An 18,224-nucleotide genomic window follows, 5' to 3' on the forward strand; every position below is an offset into this window, starting at 1 on the left:
TTGTATTCCCCCGGGAGACTGGTGGCAGGGGCAGCTCCTCATCAGGGGAACCAAGGCAGAGCTGGAGCTAAAGAGAGACGAAGCGGGCAGAGCAGAGAGAACCAGTGCGGCCCCTGGGGTCCTGAGGTCATCTCTGTCCCAGATCCAATCTCCTGCCAGGAAATACTGAGTCGATGCTTGCTTAAAACCTTATGAATGGATAAGCAGGATGCGGTCCCTCCATACAATGGAATATTATAGTCTTAAAAAAGGAGATTCTGACATCTGCTCCAACATGGAAAAACCCTGAGGACATTAGGCTAAGTGAAATAAGCCAGTCACAAGAAGATAAATACTGTATGATTCCACTTCCATGAGATTTCTAGAGTAGTCAGACTCATAGAGACAGAAAGCAGAATGGTGGCTGTTGGAGCTGGGGGAGGCAGGCTGGGGGCATCACTGTTTAACGGCTATAGAGTTTCACTTTGGGGTGATGAAACATTTACGTAAGTGGATAGTGGTGATGGTCACAGTAATCTGAATATATTTGATGCCACTGAGCTGTACACTTAGAAATAGTTGAAATGGTAAATTGTACATTATGACTATTTTACAATTGTTTTAAAAAAAGCCCTACCACCTCCTGTGGCTTCCCAGCTCTGCCACAATGGTTTTCATCAACAAAAATTTCCCTGCGCTTGTGTCTAGAAGACTCCCCCTGCCCCCGTATCCATGGGAGCCTCTCACTTCTTTCGTCTTTGCTCCAATGTCACCTCTTGTATCGTCCCTGGCCTCTTCTCCCTCATATTTTTCCTTACTGCTTACTAATATATTATATTCTCACTTAGCGTCTCTCGTGTACTGTCCCTCTTCCACTCAGGGTGTAAGCCCCTCAAAGGCAGGAGATTTGGGTCTGTTTTGTTTACTGCTGCACCCTGCCAGCTAGAATGATGCCAGACACATAGTAGGTGTTCAACGAATACTCTGCTCTCACACAGAACATATGCAGCAGCTCTGGTGAAAGACCAAGAAAGGATCCCATCCTCCCCGCCCTGGAGGATGAGCAGGGCGCTCCCAGAGGTATTGATGCTTGGGATGCCCCATTGAGAAACCGCCAGCTCTCAGGGTCAAAGTCAGACCCCCAGGTTGAGCATCCGAAGCCTCTAGCTCTGGCCCCGCCCAGAACCCAGTTCAGCCCCTCCTGCCCTTGGGCCATGTGTGCATATCTCCCTCAGGGCCCAACCTTGCATGGTTCCTGGAATCCCTGCTCATAAGTGGCCCTCTGCCTGGAGACGCCCCCTCCCCCTGGGCTAGGGCAGAAGCCCTCCTTGATGCTCCCGATGGTCTCCGAGTCCTCCATTTGCTGCCCCACTGGCCTGTGTTACATGGCAGGTATTAATCAGGGTGTCTGTGTCTCCCCCAAACTGGAAGCTCCCCCAGGGCAGGGCTCCGTATTGGCCAGGATAGAGGAGGCGCACAGATGGTACTGCTGGGCATGTACTCAATGAAGTGAGAAAGGAAGGTTAGACAGAAACTTCAGAGACTTAAGTTAGAAACTTGCAAGAAAAAAACGAGACGTAGACATCATCCATTCATTCATTCATCCCGTCATCCACCCGCCCAACATTTACTGGGCATCTACTATGTGCCAGATTAGTGTTTGGGGGGACAGCACCCACGAGCGCAGATGTATGGACACAGGCAGGGAGGTCCTGAGTTGGGCCCCCCCAGACCCACCCTACCTCCCACTGGCCCTCACGACCACCAATGCCCAAGCCCAGTCTGGCCCACTGGGTCCAGCCAAGGGGCTTCCCAGAAAATTGACAAGCTGGAGGCTCTCCATGATGACGCATCAAGTTGTCATGTGAAATGTGACCAAGAGTGAACAGGCCAATAAAGAAAGGCTGAAGCTCCAAGAAGGGCCCTCAGCTCGCCTGCCCTTGAGGCCCAAGGACCAGTGCCATCAACCTTGTGGGGTGACCTTCTGACTGGAGGCCCACTAGGAACCAGAAAGTTGAGATGCGTTTTCCCAGTAATCCTCACACCGACCCGCTGGGCAGGGGTCACTGTCTCTTTATTACAAGTGGGGAAACTGAGGCTCAGATAACCTGGGGGCTATTGGGGACAGTCCCCTGCCCCGGTGTTGAAGGGAACCCCTTGATGTGGCAGACACTCTAAACAGGACCCTACTTCATCCTCCCAGAGAAAAAGGAAAGAAAGAAAGATAGCACTAAGTCGTGTCCGACTCTTGCGATCCTATGAACTATACAGCCTGCCAGGCTCCTCTGTCCATGGGATTCTCCAGGCGAGTTGGTTGCCATTTCTTTCTCCAGGGGAACTTCCCAACCCAGGAATTGAACCCAGGTCTCCCACATTGCAAGCAGATACTTTACCGACTGACCTACTTGATGCTAGTCAGATTTCAATCCCAAGGCTGACTGTGGAATTTCCCAACCCAAATCTGAGTCCTCTCTCACCCGCTGTCCTCTTGCAGCTCTAGAAAGTGAGAGTCACTGGGGGCTATTTGCAGAAAGCCTGCTCGGTGACCAGCTTAGCAGAGTGCTGAGGCAGAAAGGGTGTGTGACATGGGGGTCAGAAAAGACCAGAGCCTCCTGAACTCCCTACTGGGAGGCAGAACAGGGAAAAGGACTGCAGAGGGAGTGTTGTTTGGGAAGCTCCATCTCACATGAGACTCTCACAGAGCTCTTGAAATCAGGGGATGTAAAATGTCCATAAGAGGAAAACCTAAAGAAGTGGGATGAAAAAGCCTCCAGGGAATAAGAAGCCTGGCAGGGGTGGGTGTGGGGTGTCTGCTCTGGGATGGGCCTGGGGTCGGGGGGCACCCAAGGGTTCCCTGTTTCCTCCTGGGCAGCCAGCCCCCCACCTTGGGCAGGTGGCCTGAAGCAAGAGGGGTCAAGGTCACAGAGCCTCTTTCATCTTGGAATGGACAGGTGTCCTCTTCTCAAGAAGTGAAGAGGAGGGTACTTCCCTGGTAGTCCAGTGGCTAAGAGTTCATGCTCCCAATGCAGGGGGCCTGGGTTCAATCCTTGCTCAGGGACTAGACCTCACATGCATCAACGAAAAGATCCTTAGTGCTGCAACTAAGACTCGGCACAACCAAAGGAATTGATAATAATAATTAAAAGAAGTGACAAGGAGTGCATTTTGTACGAAAGTCTGAGAAACTGAATGTGCCTTCTTGGGATGATAGGGGCCTGGGCATGTGGTAGGGACTCAAGTCCTCCTTGCAGAAGAAATGAGAGATCAGCTTTCACAGATGCCTACCCTGGGCCAGTCCCTGTGCTGGGCTTCCCAAGATGCCCAGGCCAGGCCCTGATCCTCAAGGGGCACACATTCTGCAGGAGCTACAGACACACAGACCAGTAACTATTGTTGGGACTGAGCAACTAGGGCTGGGACTGAGCCTGGATTGGCATGTACGGTTGTTCAGGGTGTGCACCATTCACAGAGCCAGAGACCCTAGTGCGCTGCAGAGACATGCGGAACACAAGGTGTGTGCAGAGGTTCTGGACGGAGGTGCACGTCCTCGGAGAGGAAAGGCTTCTGGGAAGAGGGGACAGGATTGGACTTGAACACTGATGGGATCTGCACAGCCAGGGTGCTCAGGGGCCAGAAAGGGCATAGGAAAGAGAGTTCTGCAAGCCCAGCCTTTTGGGGTCCACTTTACCATTTCTGCAGGTTCCCTGGACCACCTGCACTATTATTTACTTAATATTTATTTTCAAAGCATCTTTCTCTTTTTTACTTAAATAAATTCCACTTAAAAGGAGACTTTTATTACTGCCATAAATGGAAAATCAGCATCACTTGCCATAAAGAGAGGGTAACAGGAAAAATAAACACTATGAAAACCAAACAGCGTTCGTAAATTCTAGCCAGAGAAGGTTGCCTGCTGAAGGCTATGAGCCTCCGTCCCCATTTCCTCTCATTAACAGGGGAGATGGGTGAGAGATGGGTGTTAAATTCGAGCGGCATCAGGAAGAGACTTCCTTCTTGACCAGAAGGGCTTGGGATGCAGGTCCAGCTGACGTTGCCCATCGGTGGGCAGCTACCTCCACCACTGTCACCAGCTCTGGCTGTCTTGGCCACTGGCCCAGTCCCACGATTCATCTTTAGTTGGCACCTCCGAGATCTTGCTCGCTCTGGCCCATAGACCTGAAATCCCACTCACCTATATGGCACAGCATCCTGTCTGATTTGCCAGAAGGTTCCCTGTGTCTTGCATGTGGGGAGGACTGACATAAATTTCAGTAACGAGGAGGCCTGAATGCGTGCTCGTAGAATGAATGACCAAAGAAATGAATGGAGGGCTCCCTTCTGGCTGTACTGAGGCTTTGGAAGTGACTTTCTGAGGCATCAGTTTCCTTCCCATCCCTCCGCTGCCCCGACAAATGGGAAAAGAACATTACTTTTGTATTAAAACAAACATGAATATATTATGGCATGGAATACAGAACTCATGCATTTTGGATGAAACAGGAGACATCAAAGAAATGTTGCCCTTGGTGGGGAGCTGTTTACTCTCCGGCACGAGGCGAACCCCTTGTCAAGGACCTCCATCCCATCCAATCGGAGGCTGCCTTCATCTCTGCAGCCTCAGGCTCTTCAGACCATGCTCTGTGCACTGGAGGGCTGATGTGTTGGCAAAAGGGGCAGAGGACCCAGAGGAAAAAGAGGGACTGGGGGGCAGGTGAAGTCCAGGATTTACAGATGTAGATGCCTTTTCATCCATACAACAGAGCCCTTTTCACAAGTCCAAGCCCAGTGCAGGGCATGATCCATAATCCTCACAACAATCTTATGGTTTTTCACAGATAAAAAATCTAACACTCGGGGACAGAGGACTGTGTATCACAGGGCACAGATCCAGTAAATGGTAGGGCGAGGACGTGAACCCAAGTTCCAGGAAACACCAGAGCCTGTATTATTGTCACACAGCCCCCCTCCCTAGGATGTGGCTCCACTCTTTCTTGCTGTGTGATGCTGTGTAAGTTGCTTCACTTCTCTGGGCTTCGGTTCCCACGTGTGTCATTGGTTAAAGGCTTATTTTTGAGGATTACATGATCTGTGCAGGTGAAGAGTCTGTTTCGGTGTTCTGGACACAGTAGGGCCTCAACATCCACTCACTGCTGAGTTTTAGGGACACACTAGCACATTGACCTAAGTGGGGTCCCTGCCCAGCCCCAGCTGATTGCCCACCCAATAACAATTCAAACCGCTAACACTCAATGTGCCTCGGTTTCCCCATCTGTAAAATGGGGATAATAATAACAACCACTGCAGAGGCTGATGTATGGATCTTTTAAAATTAATTTTTCTTGTAGTTGCTAATGTGGTTAGTTTCTGCTATACAGCAAAGGGAATCAGCTGTTGTTTACATCTATGTCCTTGTTGTAAGGATTAAATCCATTAGTGTTTTTATAAAGTGAGTGTCTGACTCAAGTATGTGCTTATAAAAACGTTTCCTTTTTATTTATTTATTTAGTGGTAATTGAAGTGAAGTTCACATAACATAAAATTAACCATTTTAAAGTGTACAAGTCAAGGGCATTGAGTCCAGTCACCAAGTTGTGCGACCACCATGCCTATTTAGTCCCACGACATCTTCATCCTCCCACTAAGCAGTCACTCCCCCTCCTCCCAGGCCCTGGCAACCACCAATCTGCCTTCTGTCTCTACGGATTTGCCTATTCTGGATATTTCACATAAATGGAATAATAGAATATGTGGTTTTTGGGGACATGCTTTTTTTCACTCAGCATAATGTTTTTGAGGTTCGTCCATATTGTAGCATATTATCAGATTTCATTCCTTTTTACAGAGTTGTTTCTTTAATGAAATATCTCACAGAATCCCTAGCACATCCTGGGAAGCAGCCACTGTCACCCTCCTCTTCTTCAGATGAAGAAACTGAGGCACAGAGAGGGTGGGGACTTGCCCAGGCCCCCTGCCAGGCAGCCCCCATGCAGCAGGGCTGGCAGGCTGGGGGCGGGGTGCCTCCCAAGGCCACCAGCACATATTGAAGGAGACAGCCGTGGAATTACAAATCTGGGGAGATTTAAGGAGAGTGGAAATGTTCTGGCACTTGCAGGATTGTGGAAGTTGAGCAGGTTTCCCCAGTGGAATTCCCGCCTCCTCTTCCCACACATCTAGGCCACAGGGGATGAAAGGGCTTGAGAGGGAGAAACCAAGTGTGGGGACGTGCAGGGAGCCAGGGATGGGATGAAGGCTGACGGCTGTGCAGGTACCATTTCTTTTCATGCTCACCTGTACATCCTGCAAAGCTGGTGGGGTGAGCCACCCACTGCACTGATAGCTAGTGAGGCTCAGAGAGGTTGGCAGGGGAAGAGCGGCCAGGATTTGAGCTTGAGTGTCTGAGCTCAGAGTCCAGGTGTGTACCCATCCTTAATGCTTGTCACAGATTGCAGGGGGTGAGGATGGAGGAAGCACAGGGAGGCTGCATCAGCCATAGAATGAGAGGTAACCCCAGAGCCCCAGAGAAAAGCTTCCGCAGATCCACCAAGAAGGGGAAAAAAAAGTCTGGAAGCACCCAGAGTGGAGTGAGAGAGGCCAGGACCAGAAAGGACAGAGCAAGAGAGCGGCAGAGATGGGAGCACCTGAAAGCCAGGTGCAGAGATCAATAGGAAGAGAGAAACTGAGGCAGCATGCCCAGGGACGCTTCCGAGCAGAGCTTCTGGGGATGCCCAGAAGGCAAGGGCAGAGAGCAGAGTGGCTATGCTGCCCCCTCCTCCACCCTCTCTCTGACAGGACCCAGTCAAACCCAGCTCCCCTTGGGACCCAGTTCCTGCCTCCAACCCAGTCCCTGCTACTCCTGCCCAACTGTGTCTGAGAAATCCAAGACTGTACCAGTAAACACGTGGGCTCTGGAGTCAAGCTGACCTGGATTTGAAACCCAACTGTACTTCCCAGAGGTCAGCCAAACTCTGAACCCCAGTTTCCTCATCTGTAAAATGGGTATTGTGGGGACTCGAGGGGATCACACATACCTATAAACGTCTGGCTGCTGCTATTCATGCTGACTCTCTGGGGGGCGGGGGTCTTACTCCAGCCCCGCCTCCCAAAGGCTCCTACCTCCTTTTCCCTCACCTAGAAGACTGGCCTTTAGGGAAGGCTTTTAAGCCCAATGACTATTCTAGAAGCAAATAAGCCCTAGCTGAAAGGGTTCTGCCCTACCCCAGGGCCTTTGCACTTACTGTTCTCTCTGCCTGGAATGGGATTTAATAGAAAGCAGCAGAGCTGGGATGGGGGTGGGGGCACCCAGTGCCTATGTGGAGTTCTGTGACCACTGCTGCAGTGTCTGGGGGACATGAGGAGACCAGCTGATGAGTCTTGGGGCCCCTGCCCCCAGAGCCCCGCCATCAGCCAGCCTGTCCGCCCCTCCCTCTCATCTGCCTGCCCGAGACCATCAGCGCCTTTGTTTTGAGCACTATTTCCACTACTGTTTGCTCTGGCCGCCGGGCCTCCATTAGGGACCCTTTCCTGGGGCCGATGACAGGCGGCAAACAGCTCCCCAGTGAGCCAGCTGTAATTGCTGCCGCCTCTAAGGTCGGAAATGATTTTTTTAAAACCTCACAAAGCAAAACAGACACCCTGCCGCCTGCTCTCTCCCTCCCCGCCCTCAGCTGGGAACCAAGCCTGAGGTTTCTGAGAAAGGGGGGTGCAGTTAAGATTCCCCTCAGCCCAAGAGACACCCTTAACATGCCAGGGTGGGGAAAACAAAGTTTGGAGCTCCCATCCCTCGCTTTGAACTCGGTGTGGGGCCCTGGACATCTCCCTAAGCTCCCCTGCCCCCTATTTCCTCCTGGGCGAGAGGAGCGTGTTGATGGGTGTCTGGGGTGCCTGCCGGGGTGACTGTGACAGGGCTCTGACAGGAGGTCACGGGCCTCTCAGTGAAGCAGAGAGAAGCGCAAGGCAGGAGGGGAAGGAAGAGAGCCTGCCAAGGGGAGAAGATCACTCGGGAAAACGTTCTGAGGAGGAAGGAGTTCGTGTGTTCAAGAAAGGAAGCTAGCATACTTCTACACACGCGCGCGCGCACACACACACACACACACACACACACACATGTACACACACACCAGACACCCGGCTCCCATCTCCTTTCAAGCCCATATTCCCAACAATCCTTGGCACTTAAAAACCAGCCCCCGCATCCTATGAGCCCAGAAACTCAGCCCTCTCGCCACAAACAGCCTCTCCTCCTCCATTAGCCCCTCCAGCCTCCAAGGCCTATTTAAGGCCCCCACTTCAACCCAGGGCCAGCCACGCCCTGTGCCTTCACCACTCAGAGATCCTCCAGGCTTGCCCGTGCCCTGGGGATCAAAACCAACCCTCCCCAGCCTAGTCTCAGCCACAGCCTGCTTTTCCAGGTACGCCCGCAGGCCCCTCCAAATGAAGCCCCTGCCAGACCCAGACAGAGCCTCCTCTCAGCCCCGACGGTCCTTGGACGCAGGCAGAGAAGGCGCCCACCAACCCTAGGAGGTCTTCCCTGACTGCACCAGGACACAGTAACCATTCTCACTGGGAACCCCCTACCCCGAGACCTCCCTCCTCTGCGGCTCACCTGCCCTGTTTCTGGGGCTCCCACCTCTGGTTGAATGTCCTCCATTATGTCTCCCTAAACTCACCCCCGCGGACACTCACCAAGGACCTGCGGGGGAAAGGGAGTGAAGCTTCTTCCGAGGCCACCTCAGGTCACAACACGGAACAGTCCCCAGCGGTAGGGGAAGGACTCCAGAGCCTGGCTCTGCTTCACGCCAGCCCTGTGTCCTGGGGCCAGCCTGGAACCTCAGTCACAGGAAGGCTGCTTCCCCCAAGGACCACAAGTGGGCTTTGGGGGCCCTCAACAAGCCCCCCTGACACTGGACCAAACCACGAGGTATTTTTCTGAGGAAATAACCCAGTTTTCATCAACCAGTCCAATTCTCAAGAGGATCGTGACCTCCAAAAAAAACTGGGAACCATTAGTCTAGACAAGGTCCAGCGCCCCTGGTAGCTTCCCCATGTGGTCATTCACTCGTTTATTCCTTTAGTTCATTCAACCGGCATTTCCTGGGTGCCTGCTCTGTGTGGGTGTCATTGTGATACACAGAATCCGTGCATGTGTAAGCCTGAGATGTCACCTGAAGAGAGGAGTGTGTGTGTGTGTGTGTGTGTGTGTGTGTGTACAGAGAGACAGAGGAAAAGGGCAGACCGAGGTGGGAAAGATGAGAAGAGGGAGGAAGGAGATGGAGCAGACACAGGGAAAGGAACAAAGAAAGATGGAGAGTGATCGAAAGACGGAGATAGAGATTGAGAGAGACAAACCCATAGAAAGAGATTCGGAGGAAGAGAAGCAGGTGAGCATGTGGCACTGATGGGCACTGCCAGCCCCCTAATTGATAGCTCTGAACGAGGCCCCCCTCCTGGCTCCAGCTCTAACCTTCCAGATGCTCCCAGAGCCTCCACACCTCACGTCCCAAGGGCACCTGCCTGGAGGGGGCTGGGGAGGCCAGACCTGATGCAAAGGCAGAGGGCACCCGCCTGGCCCCTTAGGCCAGTCCGATAAAGGACCACCCAGGCCCCTTCCTCCCCACTGCCACAGCTCCTCCAGTCACACGTGAGCAAATACCCGAACATTCACTCCAGACTCAGGCTCAGACAAAAACAGCAGCCCCCGTAGAATCCAGGCAGGCATGACCCTACTCCCACCACTCCCCATGATGATGCCAGACTTGGATCCAGGACCCTAGACTCTCAGCCCTGGGCTCTTTCAGCCAGACTGGGCCTTCTCAGCCTTTTGGCATCATGGACCTTGAGAGAATCCCATGAATCCAGGGCGCGCTGTGGAACAAAACACCGGCCCACAAGCCCAGCTGGTTTGGCAACCAGCAGAGGACAGATGAGCGGGTTAAGAGCTGCAAGCTGGGCTCAGGCCTGGCTCAGCCATCCAACATCTGCGTGTCCTCAGGCAAGTCACATCACCGCCCACCCCCGCAAGCCTCAGTGTCCTCGTCTGTAAAATGGGAGTGCCCTCTGCACAGAACAGGCGAGGACTGGATGAGAGGAGGTGGAGAAGGGGCAGGCACAGAGAAAATCCCCTGTGATTCCTGGCTGGTGTTTTGGTTCAGAGCCCAGAAGGCCACTGAGAGCTAAGCGCCAGGTGCCAGATGGAATGCCAGGCCACCATCGGCTCCATCCTCACCTGTTGATGGGAGGACAAAGGACAGCACTTGGGAGGATACAGATGGAGGTGTTCTAGATGCTTAGAGCTTAGGAGAACTTGGCGCTGTTCAGGTGGGAAAATGAGGCCCAGAGAGGGGCAAGGACCTGCCAAGCCACCCAGAAGCTGGAGGCAGGGGGAGGGTAGATAAAAACCCAGGTTTGACTCCCTGCCCCAATTCTGGCATTATAAGTGGGAGCAGAACTGGTAAAGGAATCTCTACCCCAACCTCTTAACACTGGGAGCAGCGAAGGCCCCCACCCCCACCGTGTCCCCCGTGTGGGACCAGGCCTCCTCAGTCTTGGGAGCCCTGCCCAACTCAGCCCTTGTCCCAGCCCCATCACCAAACTGCTGGGTGACACATCTCATTAACACCCACTGGCTTCTGCCCACTTCACCAGTCTTTGCTCTTTTGGTAAAGAAGGCAGGCTTCTCCTCTGTGATACCCCCAGCTAATAATTGGTCCAGCTTGCATACCTCCTGTGATGGGGAGCTCACTCTTGGTACCTTCACTGCCCCAGGAGGGAGTGCCCTTCTCCAGGCTGAACATCATTCCTGCTCCTTAACTCATCACAATTTACACTTACATAAATTTTACAAATTTAGTTGTCTGAGCAAGAGCCCTATCTGTCTTCTTCACTGGTATGTCCCCAGTGGCTAAAAGAGCCTGCTCCATGGTAGGTTCTCAACTATTGAAGTATTTGTTGAATGAAGGAAGGAAGGAATGAATGATCTTGCAGCCCCTGTTAGGCCAGCAGTTCCCAGTGTGAGGAATAGGAGTATGAGGTGGGAGGGGGTGGCCTGCAGGCCGGCACCCCCAAGTATGGTGACCCGCACACACAAATGCGTCTGTGCACCACCTGTACCATTACATCCATCATGCTTTTCTATAAACGGACTCACTATGTTTTAATATCCCTGTTAGGCTCATTCTAAGCAATCATATCTGTGAAATCGCAGTTTTGATGTGCTGGTTATATTCTTCCAATCCACATTAAGATAAATGCATAACTATTAAAATGTAAGAGGTTTGTCTGTGTTCTGCCTAAAACCATCTCTCAGGTAGGACCCAATCTTGCCGAGAGGGGTCTTCTTGAAGAAGGGGATGGTGGAGCTGAGCCCTCTGCTGGCTTCAAGGAAGGGGAGGGGACACAGCAGTGAACAGGGGGACCTGGAGCAGCAGCAGCCCCTCTGCCCACCCCCCTTCTCCACAGCAGCAGGTATCAGAGCGATCCTGGGGTCACCAGCTGGTAAAGGAGTGGATTTATCCCCCTAGCGAGACCATGGCCCCTTTTTCCATTGGAAGAATCCCACTGGGGGCTGGGAGAAGAGGCTACATCCTGGGACCCCATTACCCTCAGGGCTGAAGCATCTCATATGCACCCCAAGGGGCTGGGCCTAGGGGTCTACCCACTGCAAGAGGGAATCAGCCTTACTCACTCCAGATGCCCATGTCGTGGTCAGTAAAGATAAGGAGGGGGTTCGGGTTTTGTGATTTTTCTACTAATAACATGGATTTCTTATGAAATTAAAATTATGTGAATGTTTAAAATGACACTGATTTGGCATGAACACAAGTTTACATTCAGACCTTAGACGTCTACCTTATCCTCCTTGCCACCCACTCCATCATTCCCTGCCATCTCCCGGGGCTGGGCATTGTGGTGGGTACCAGGACACAAGGGACTCTGACCCGCTCCCACCATGGAGGCCCAGTCATTACAGTGGGGGTGGTGAGAGTGCCCAGATGCCAGTCCCCATGTGCCCAGTTGGGCCCAAACTCCCTTGAGGCTGAGACACCCTTCCCATAACGCCCTCAACAGCTGGTTCAGTCCCTAAAGTCCAAGGTCATGACCGAGCACCAGGAGGTGGGCTTGCCTCACGTCCCCTTTCCCTTCTTTCTGACACCTACCTCTCCCAAGGGCGCCAATGTCACTGTTCACACCACGTATCCACTCTCCTTACCCATCTGATTTTCTCAACCTATGACAGAAGCTAGGAAGTCACCAAGGCAGGTTCTGGTCTGGGGATGGCCAGGTCCCCTGCTGCACAGCTCGGGTGTGGAATGTAGAGGTCATCACCATGGGACCAAGGGCCTCTCCCTCCTCTCTGGGACACAACAGCATTGGGAACATGGGCCCCATCTGGGCTCCAATACTTGCTAGGTGCGTGACCTTGGGCAAGCCCTTTTAACCTCATGGAATCTCAGGTTCCTCATGAATACAGGGGAAGTCCCCTCCCCTTAGGATTCTGATGAGGATCAAATGACACAATGCCATTTAAAACCCTGACATGACAATATACGTTTGCTTCCATATAATTCTCACTCTCTCTTTTTAAAAAATATTTATTTATTTGGCTGTGCCAGGTCCGAGTTATGGCATGCGAACCCTTGACTGTGGCATACAAGCTCTTGGTTGCAGCATGTGGGATGTAGTTCCCTGACCAGGGACTGAACTCAGACCCTCTGCACTGGGAGCTCAGAATCTTAACCACTGGATCACCAGGGAAGTCCTCTCACTCTTTTTGTACCGAGGTGGGTCAGGTGATCCCCAAAGCCAAGCACTAACCTCCCAGGCAATCTGGGTGCATACTCTCTTGCCCAAGGCCTTGGTTTTCCCCTTTGTGAAATGGGCAGAAGATGGTCCCAAAGGCCCTGCTGACTTGGCCTGAGCCTCAGTGATTCTTTTATTCCAAATGCTCATCTCCTGCCCTGATGGTTGGCGAGGACCACTCTCCCTGCACCCCAGACCCTGCCCACTTACTTGTCACCAAGAGACTTCCCCCAACACGCCTGCTGTCACGGTGGCAGCAAGTTGAATTCCCAGTCCTGCTGGCCGCCTGCGGCTCCCCTTGCTTGGGGAAAAGGCTGAGGGAGCCGCTGATAGGCAAAGTGTCAAAAGCAATTGGTGTGAAGGACTTGGGGAAAACTGCTTGCGAGGGCCAATTCCCCACAGGAGGCCGGGAAACCCTCAGCCCAGGGCACAGTGTTTACGGGCGTAATTGATAGAATAATCACCAACACCCGAGACAACGCGAACACATTTTTTAACATCATAACCTTCGGAAGACAGCACTCAATTTTCTCCATCTCCCAACCACCAAACTAGCCAGCTTATTGATGGGGAGATACCAACAGTTCGGGAAGGAACACAAGAAAGCCTGGGTCATTTTTCAGTGCACGGGCTGATTGCCAAATGGCCCGGCAGCCCCCACCCCCTCCCGCAGCATCCCGCTGCACCCTCCTGGCAACAGAGAAAACCTCAGGACAGGGAATCACTGAATGGACAAAGGCCTGGCCAAGCCAGGATCCTTGTCTGCATTGGGGTGTATTAATAATTGAAGCTGCTGGCCTAGGGGTGCGTGTGTATGTGAGTGTGTGCGTGTGTGTGTGTGTGTGTGTGTGTGTGTCTGTGTGGCAGGGCGAGGGCGGGAGGATGGATGTTTGCTGCAGTGAAGGGCTTCCTGGGGCTCCTCTGAGGGTCCACATATCCGTTCCAGTCGGGACCTCTTCCTCACTGGCAATCCAGCAGCTCCCCCACACCGGGCAATTTCTCATCAGGTTGGGTGAATACTTAAGGCAGTGACTCCAAGACTCCGGGCCTGGGGAGCTTATTAAAATGCAGATTCCAGGGTCCTCTCAACAATCATTTTGGCCAATGTGTCTGCATTTTAACAAACTCCCTGGGTGCTAGCAACGCAGGAGATCCACAAAGATCCTCATTAAAGATCCTGCCTTCTGGGGACTTCTCTGGTGGTCCAACGGTTAGGACTCTGTGCTTCCCCTGTAGGGGACATGGGTTTGATCCCTGGTCAGAGAACTAAGATCCTGTGTGTAGTGTGGCCAAAAAAAATAAAAAGATCCTGCCTTCCAGACCCCTACTGTGAATAAGATCTAGGAAGAGTCCTGGAGAAGAAGTCTAATCCAGTTTCCTGCTTCTAACTTGCACGTGGCCTCAACAAGATCTCATCACCTTTCTGAGCTGCTGGTTCCTCTTGGTGGAACTCACTGTTTTCCCAGTTGTCCGGGGAGCTGGAAAGGAGTCCCTGGGGTAGGGACGAGCAGGGAAAGGAGTTCCATCACACGACTGGCCAAGCCTGCCTCACAGCTGTGCTGGAGGAGGCAGGTTTGGAACTGCCAGACACACTTTTATTGTAGGCTCGCCTTCCCAGCTCTCTGTACAGACTCAGTGACCTTGAGCAAGTCACTGGCCCTCTCTAACCTTTGTTTCCTCCTATTTTGGATGTCAGCCTTAGTGAGTAAACACTGGTCAGGGGTTTGGAAGCACCTACCACACAGTAGGAAGTTCATAAATGTCAGCTCCCTTTCCTCCCACCTGCGCTGTGCTCAGGGCAATGAGCTAACTCTATCTGATCAGAAAAAATCAAATTAGCTGCCATTCATTGAATACCTACTTAGCATAGATACTGACCATCACCTTCCTTGCCTCCTGTTTCCCGATGTCTCCCTAAGAGACAGGTACCAACCCCTCCCCATCACTCCTCATGTCTTTAAAAACCCCTCTGCGAAGTGGGCTGAGTGGAGGCAGCCGGGAGGTGGGAAGTGAGACCGATGTCCTTGCGGACCCATCTGACCATGGGCTTTCCCTGTGACAAGCCCCGGGGCGAGCAGGTGGAAGGCGTTAGCCTGGTGGCTGGGCTGGGCTGGGCTGGAACTGAGCTGGAGAGCAGCCACCAAGTGGTTGGGGTCAGTGGACTCCTCCCCGGGAGCCCCCTCTTCCAGCCTCCCACCCCCACCCGAGGCACAGAGACACCTCCCTAAGCCAGCCACATTTCCTGAATCAGCTGAGGACACGCAGAGCCCAGGAATAATGGAACGATCGGGCTCCAATCTGCTAAACAGCAATTTCTGGGCTTTTTCAGCACACACAGCTTTTATCAAATTGGTATTCTCCTCCTGAACACAAACGACTTATTAGACATGACCCACTTATCCGCCGCGTCTCACTATCATTAATAACAGTTTCTTTTTGTGATTAAGTGAGTGGCTCTGAGCCCTTCCTGTGGTGTTAGGCGTCTGGCCCGGCAGAGGGGCAGCGGTGGGGGCTCCTTGGCATCAACCACTTGGTGACTTTGAACCTGGTAGTGTTGGGAGCCGGCAGTCTGGACCCTGCAGAACGGTCCAGCCTCCTCGCTTCTTGAGGGACAGAAAGAGCCCTAGAGGGGTGACTCACTTGCCCAGAACTGCACGATGGGTCAGCAAGAGAAGCAGGGCTCCCCTGGAGCCAGTGCTGTGTCCTTCCCATCCAACCCCTCCTCTGGGCCCTTGGTGGACCTCCCCAGGGTGCAGTGGGGGCAATTACAGCCAGCGGGGCAGAGCTGTGCCCTAAGCACACTTGGCACCAGGGGGCAGGCAGAGACTGCCACACAGGGGTGAACCCTGCTTCCCAATGAGGGGGCCACCTCGGGGCCTCAGGAATGACAGAGTAGCACCCACAGCCTGGGGGTCTGTGTCTGCACCCACAGCTCCAGGGACGGGATTGATGGTAAACCTCACAGCCCCACTCCTTGGGTCTCTCGGGACCGAAAATTCAGGAAAGCCCTTCCTTGGAACATCTTCCTAGTGTGAGTTCCAACCGTGCCAAGGATCTGAGTGGAGCCAGGAGGGGAGCGGGAGGAGGAATCCCTAGTTTCCCTTGAATGGGAGGGAGCCTGACAGGGAGATGAACGTCCTGGAAAAAGCACTGTCTTTGCCCGACAGACTCTGGGGCCAGTCTCGGTGCAACCATTCACTCACTGTGTGACCTTGGGCGAGTCCTTTTACCTCTGAGCCTTGGTTTTCCCATCTGTATACTAAAGATCAAAATAACCCTTCCCCTATTTTAGCACTGCTCCAGCCAGGTTGGTAGAAATTAGATGAGGGATAAGAAAGGTGCGCAAATGGTACAAATAGAGCAGTTACTATTTAACCTGGTCAGGAAGAAGGGTGTAGGGAGTCACAGTTCCTCAAAAGCAGAGACCCTGAGAAGGGCTTACTCTCCCAGGCAATTCCAACTCACACGTCACGCCCCAGTAAAGCCTTCTCTGAGCTTCTACCACCACAGCCCTTACTCTTTTCCATCAGAAGAAATCACCCAGTTCTCTGCCCTTTGTGCAAACCTGTCCCCAGTCCTGGGCATACATTGCCCAGCATGGGTGCTGCAGCCTCCCCTGCAAGCTTGGAAATCCTTGTAAGGAAGAGATGGATGAAGTGTCTCCATTTTCATCTGTGCCCTGGTCCTCATACAGGAAGAAGTCCACCTCACGGAGGCAGGGGGAGCCCCTGCAGCTGCCGGCCTCAGACAATCCAACTCTACCGCCAACTTGGGCTCCTCTGGGGCTGGAAGGAGCTTCTGACACTCTGGCAGCCAGTGCTGGGAATGCTCACTTGCTCCCCAGCTCCCACAGTGGCTGAGTTGAGAGGTCCCACCTTTCAGTCCTCCGGGGTCAAAGATGAGGATGAGAGGGGACCCTACAGAAGGATGGCAGGGGACCCTACAGAAGGATGGCAGGGGGCTTCCTGCCCACCCCTAGAGGCAGACAAAAGCTCCAGGCTTCCCTCTTCCCCTTCCACGCCTCCGACTGGAAGCAGCAATGTCAACTATTCCAGCGTCTTTGAGGGGCTCCCACCAAGCCAAGATGCCACCCACCTGATGGGGTGGCTGCAGTCCAGGCTACCAGTTCTCAAGAAGCGGGCTCGTCTGTCCCCCGGGACCTTTCCCAGTGGGGCAGGTGTGGAGAGGGAAGGGACAAGGACAGCTACAGGGTTAAACCCACAAAGGGGAAAGGCAGATGGGCAGAGAGGGGTGGGTGAGCAAAGTGTGTTCACAAGTGTGTGTATTTTGCCAGTGTGTCTGCAGGAAAGCGGGCAGGCAAGAGTTGTGCTCTGGGGTGCCAGCTGGCAGGGTGTGAGCCCTCCGGCTGCGCCTGCTGTGTGTGTAGTGGGCACAGAAGTGAGGGCGATCGGAGAAGGTGTCTGGAGATGTGTGAGGGTAGGAGTTGTGTGAGAAAGCAGCGAGTGTGGCTGTGTGTCCGTGGCTGGTCGTGAAGGTGTATGTATCCACGCGAGTGTAGAGGGTGGGAAAGGAGCCCTCCGCGAGAGTGGCATGGGGGTGGCACCCGGGGTGCACCCTGGTCCGCAGGAGTGGCCAGGGAGCCAGAGCCGGTCCGCAGACCCTGCAGGGGGCGCCCCCCCTCGGACTCCCACCACCGGCGCCGCGGGCTCGAGTCCGGGGACCGCCAAGTCGGAGCCGCGCTGCCCAGGGTGGGGTTTGGTGGGGAAGTCCGCGGGGGCGGCGACCCAACTCACCGTGGCCGGAGATGTGATTGTCCCAGGGCGCGTGGCCGGCGGGCCGCGTGGCGCCGCCGAGTTGCAGGAAAAGTGCCAGGTAGTGGAGGGCGCCCAGCGCCACGGCGAGCGGAGCCCCCATGGTGCGCGCTCGGGCCGGAGGGGGCGCCGCCGCCTCACATCGGGGCTCAGAAGACCGCAGACCTCGCGCCCTCCGGCCCCTGCCCGGTGCGGCCTGGCTGCCCGGCTGAGGCTGCTGCCCCTTCGCTCGCGGAACCCGGTCGGGCCCGGTTCCGGCCCCCGCCCGGCTCCGGCCCAGCCCCGGCTGCGGGAAGCGAGCGCACGCCCAGCCGGCCGCCTCCGACTGCGGGACTCTTCCCTTCCGCGGAAGGCCACTCCGCTCGGCGCCGCTGCCGCCGCACCCCCTCCCTCCCGCTCCCCCCGCCCGCCCAGAGGAGGAGGCGGCGGCGGCGGAGGGATCTGCCGCTTGATTTATCATCAAAGTTTTGCCCAGGCTGGGATTTTTAAAGCGGTACCCGCAACTTCTCCCGGCCCGAGAGCGCAAGTCGGGGCGAGATGGGGTGGAGGAAGCCACCCCAGGGACCCGATTCCTGCCAAGCATAACACTACTGGTTTCACGAACTGAAATGCTCTCCAGTGGGATAAAGAGGAAAACCAATCGACCAGACCCAGCGCGCTCAAAAGGGACTCCCCAAC

At 54.1% G+C, this 18,224-nt stretch overlaps 1 protein-coding gene across 1 annotated transcript in view; it reads right to left on the reverse strand.

Moving 5' to 3' along the window:
* Positions 1-17,894, reverse strand: part of VSTM2L (V-set and transmembrane domain containing 2 like) — a 39,036-nt gene extending 21,142 nt beyond the window's left edge. Inside the window, exon 1 of the mRNA XM_027558571.1 lies at positions 17,529-17,894. Within this exon, the coding sequence (XP_027414372.1) occupies positions 17,529-17,649 (121 nt within the window). The 5' untranslated portion in view covers positions 17,650-17,894. The remainder of the gene's footprint in view (positions 1-17,528) is intronic.
* Between the last annotated feature and the right edge of the window lie 330 nt (positions 17,895-18,224).

The sequence above is a fragment of the Bos indicus x Bos taurus genome, chromosome 13 (genome assembly GCF_003369695.1).
Source record: "Bos indicus x Bos taurus breed Angus x Brahman F1 hybrid chromosome 13, Bos_hybrid_MaternalHap_v2.0, whole genome shotgun sequence".
NCBI classification, from domain to species: domain Eukaryota; kingdom Metazoa; phylum Chordata; class Mammalia; order Artiodactyla; family Bovidae; genus Bos; species Bos indicus x Bos taurus.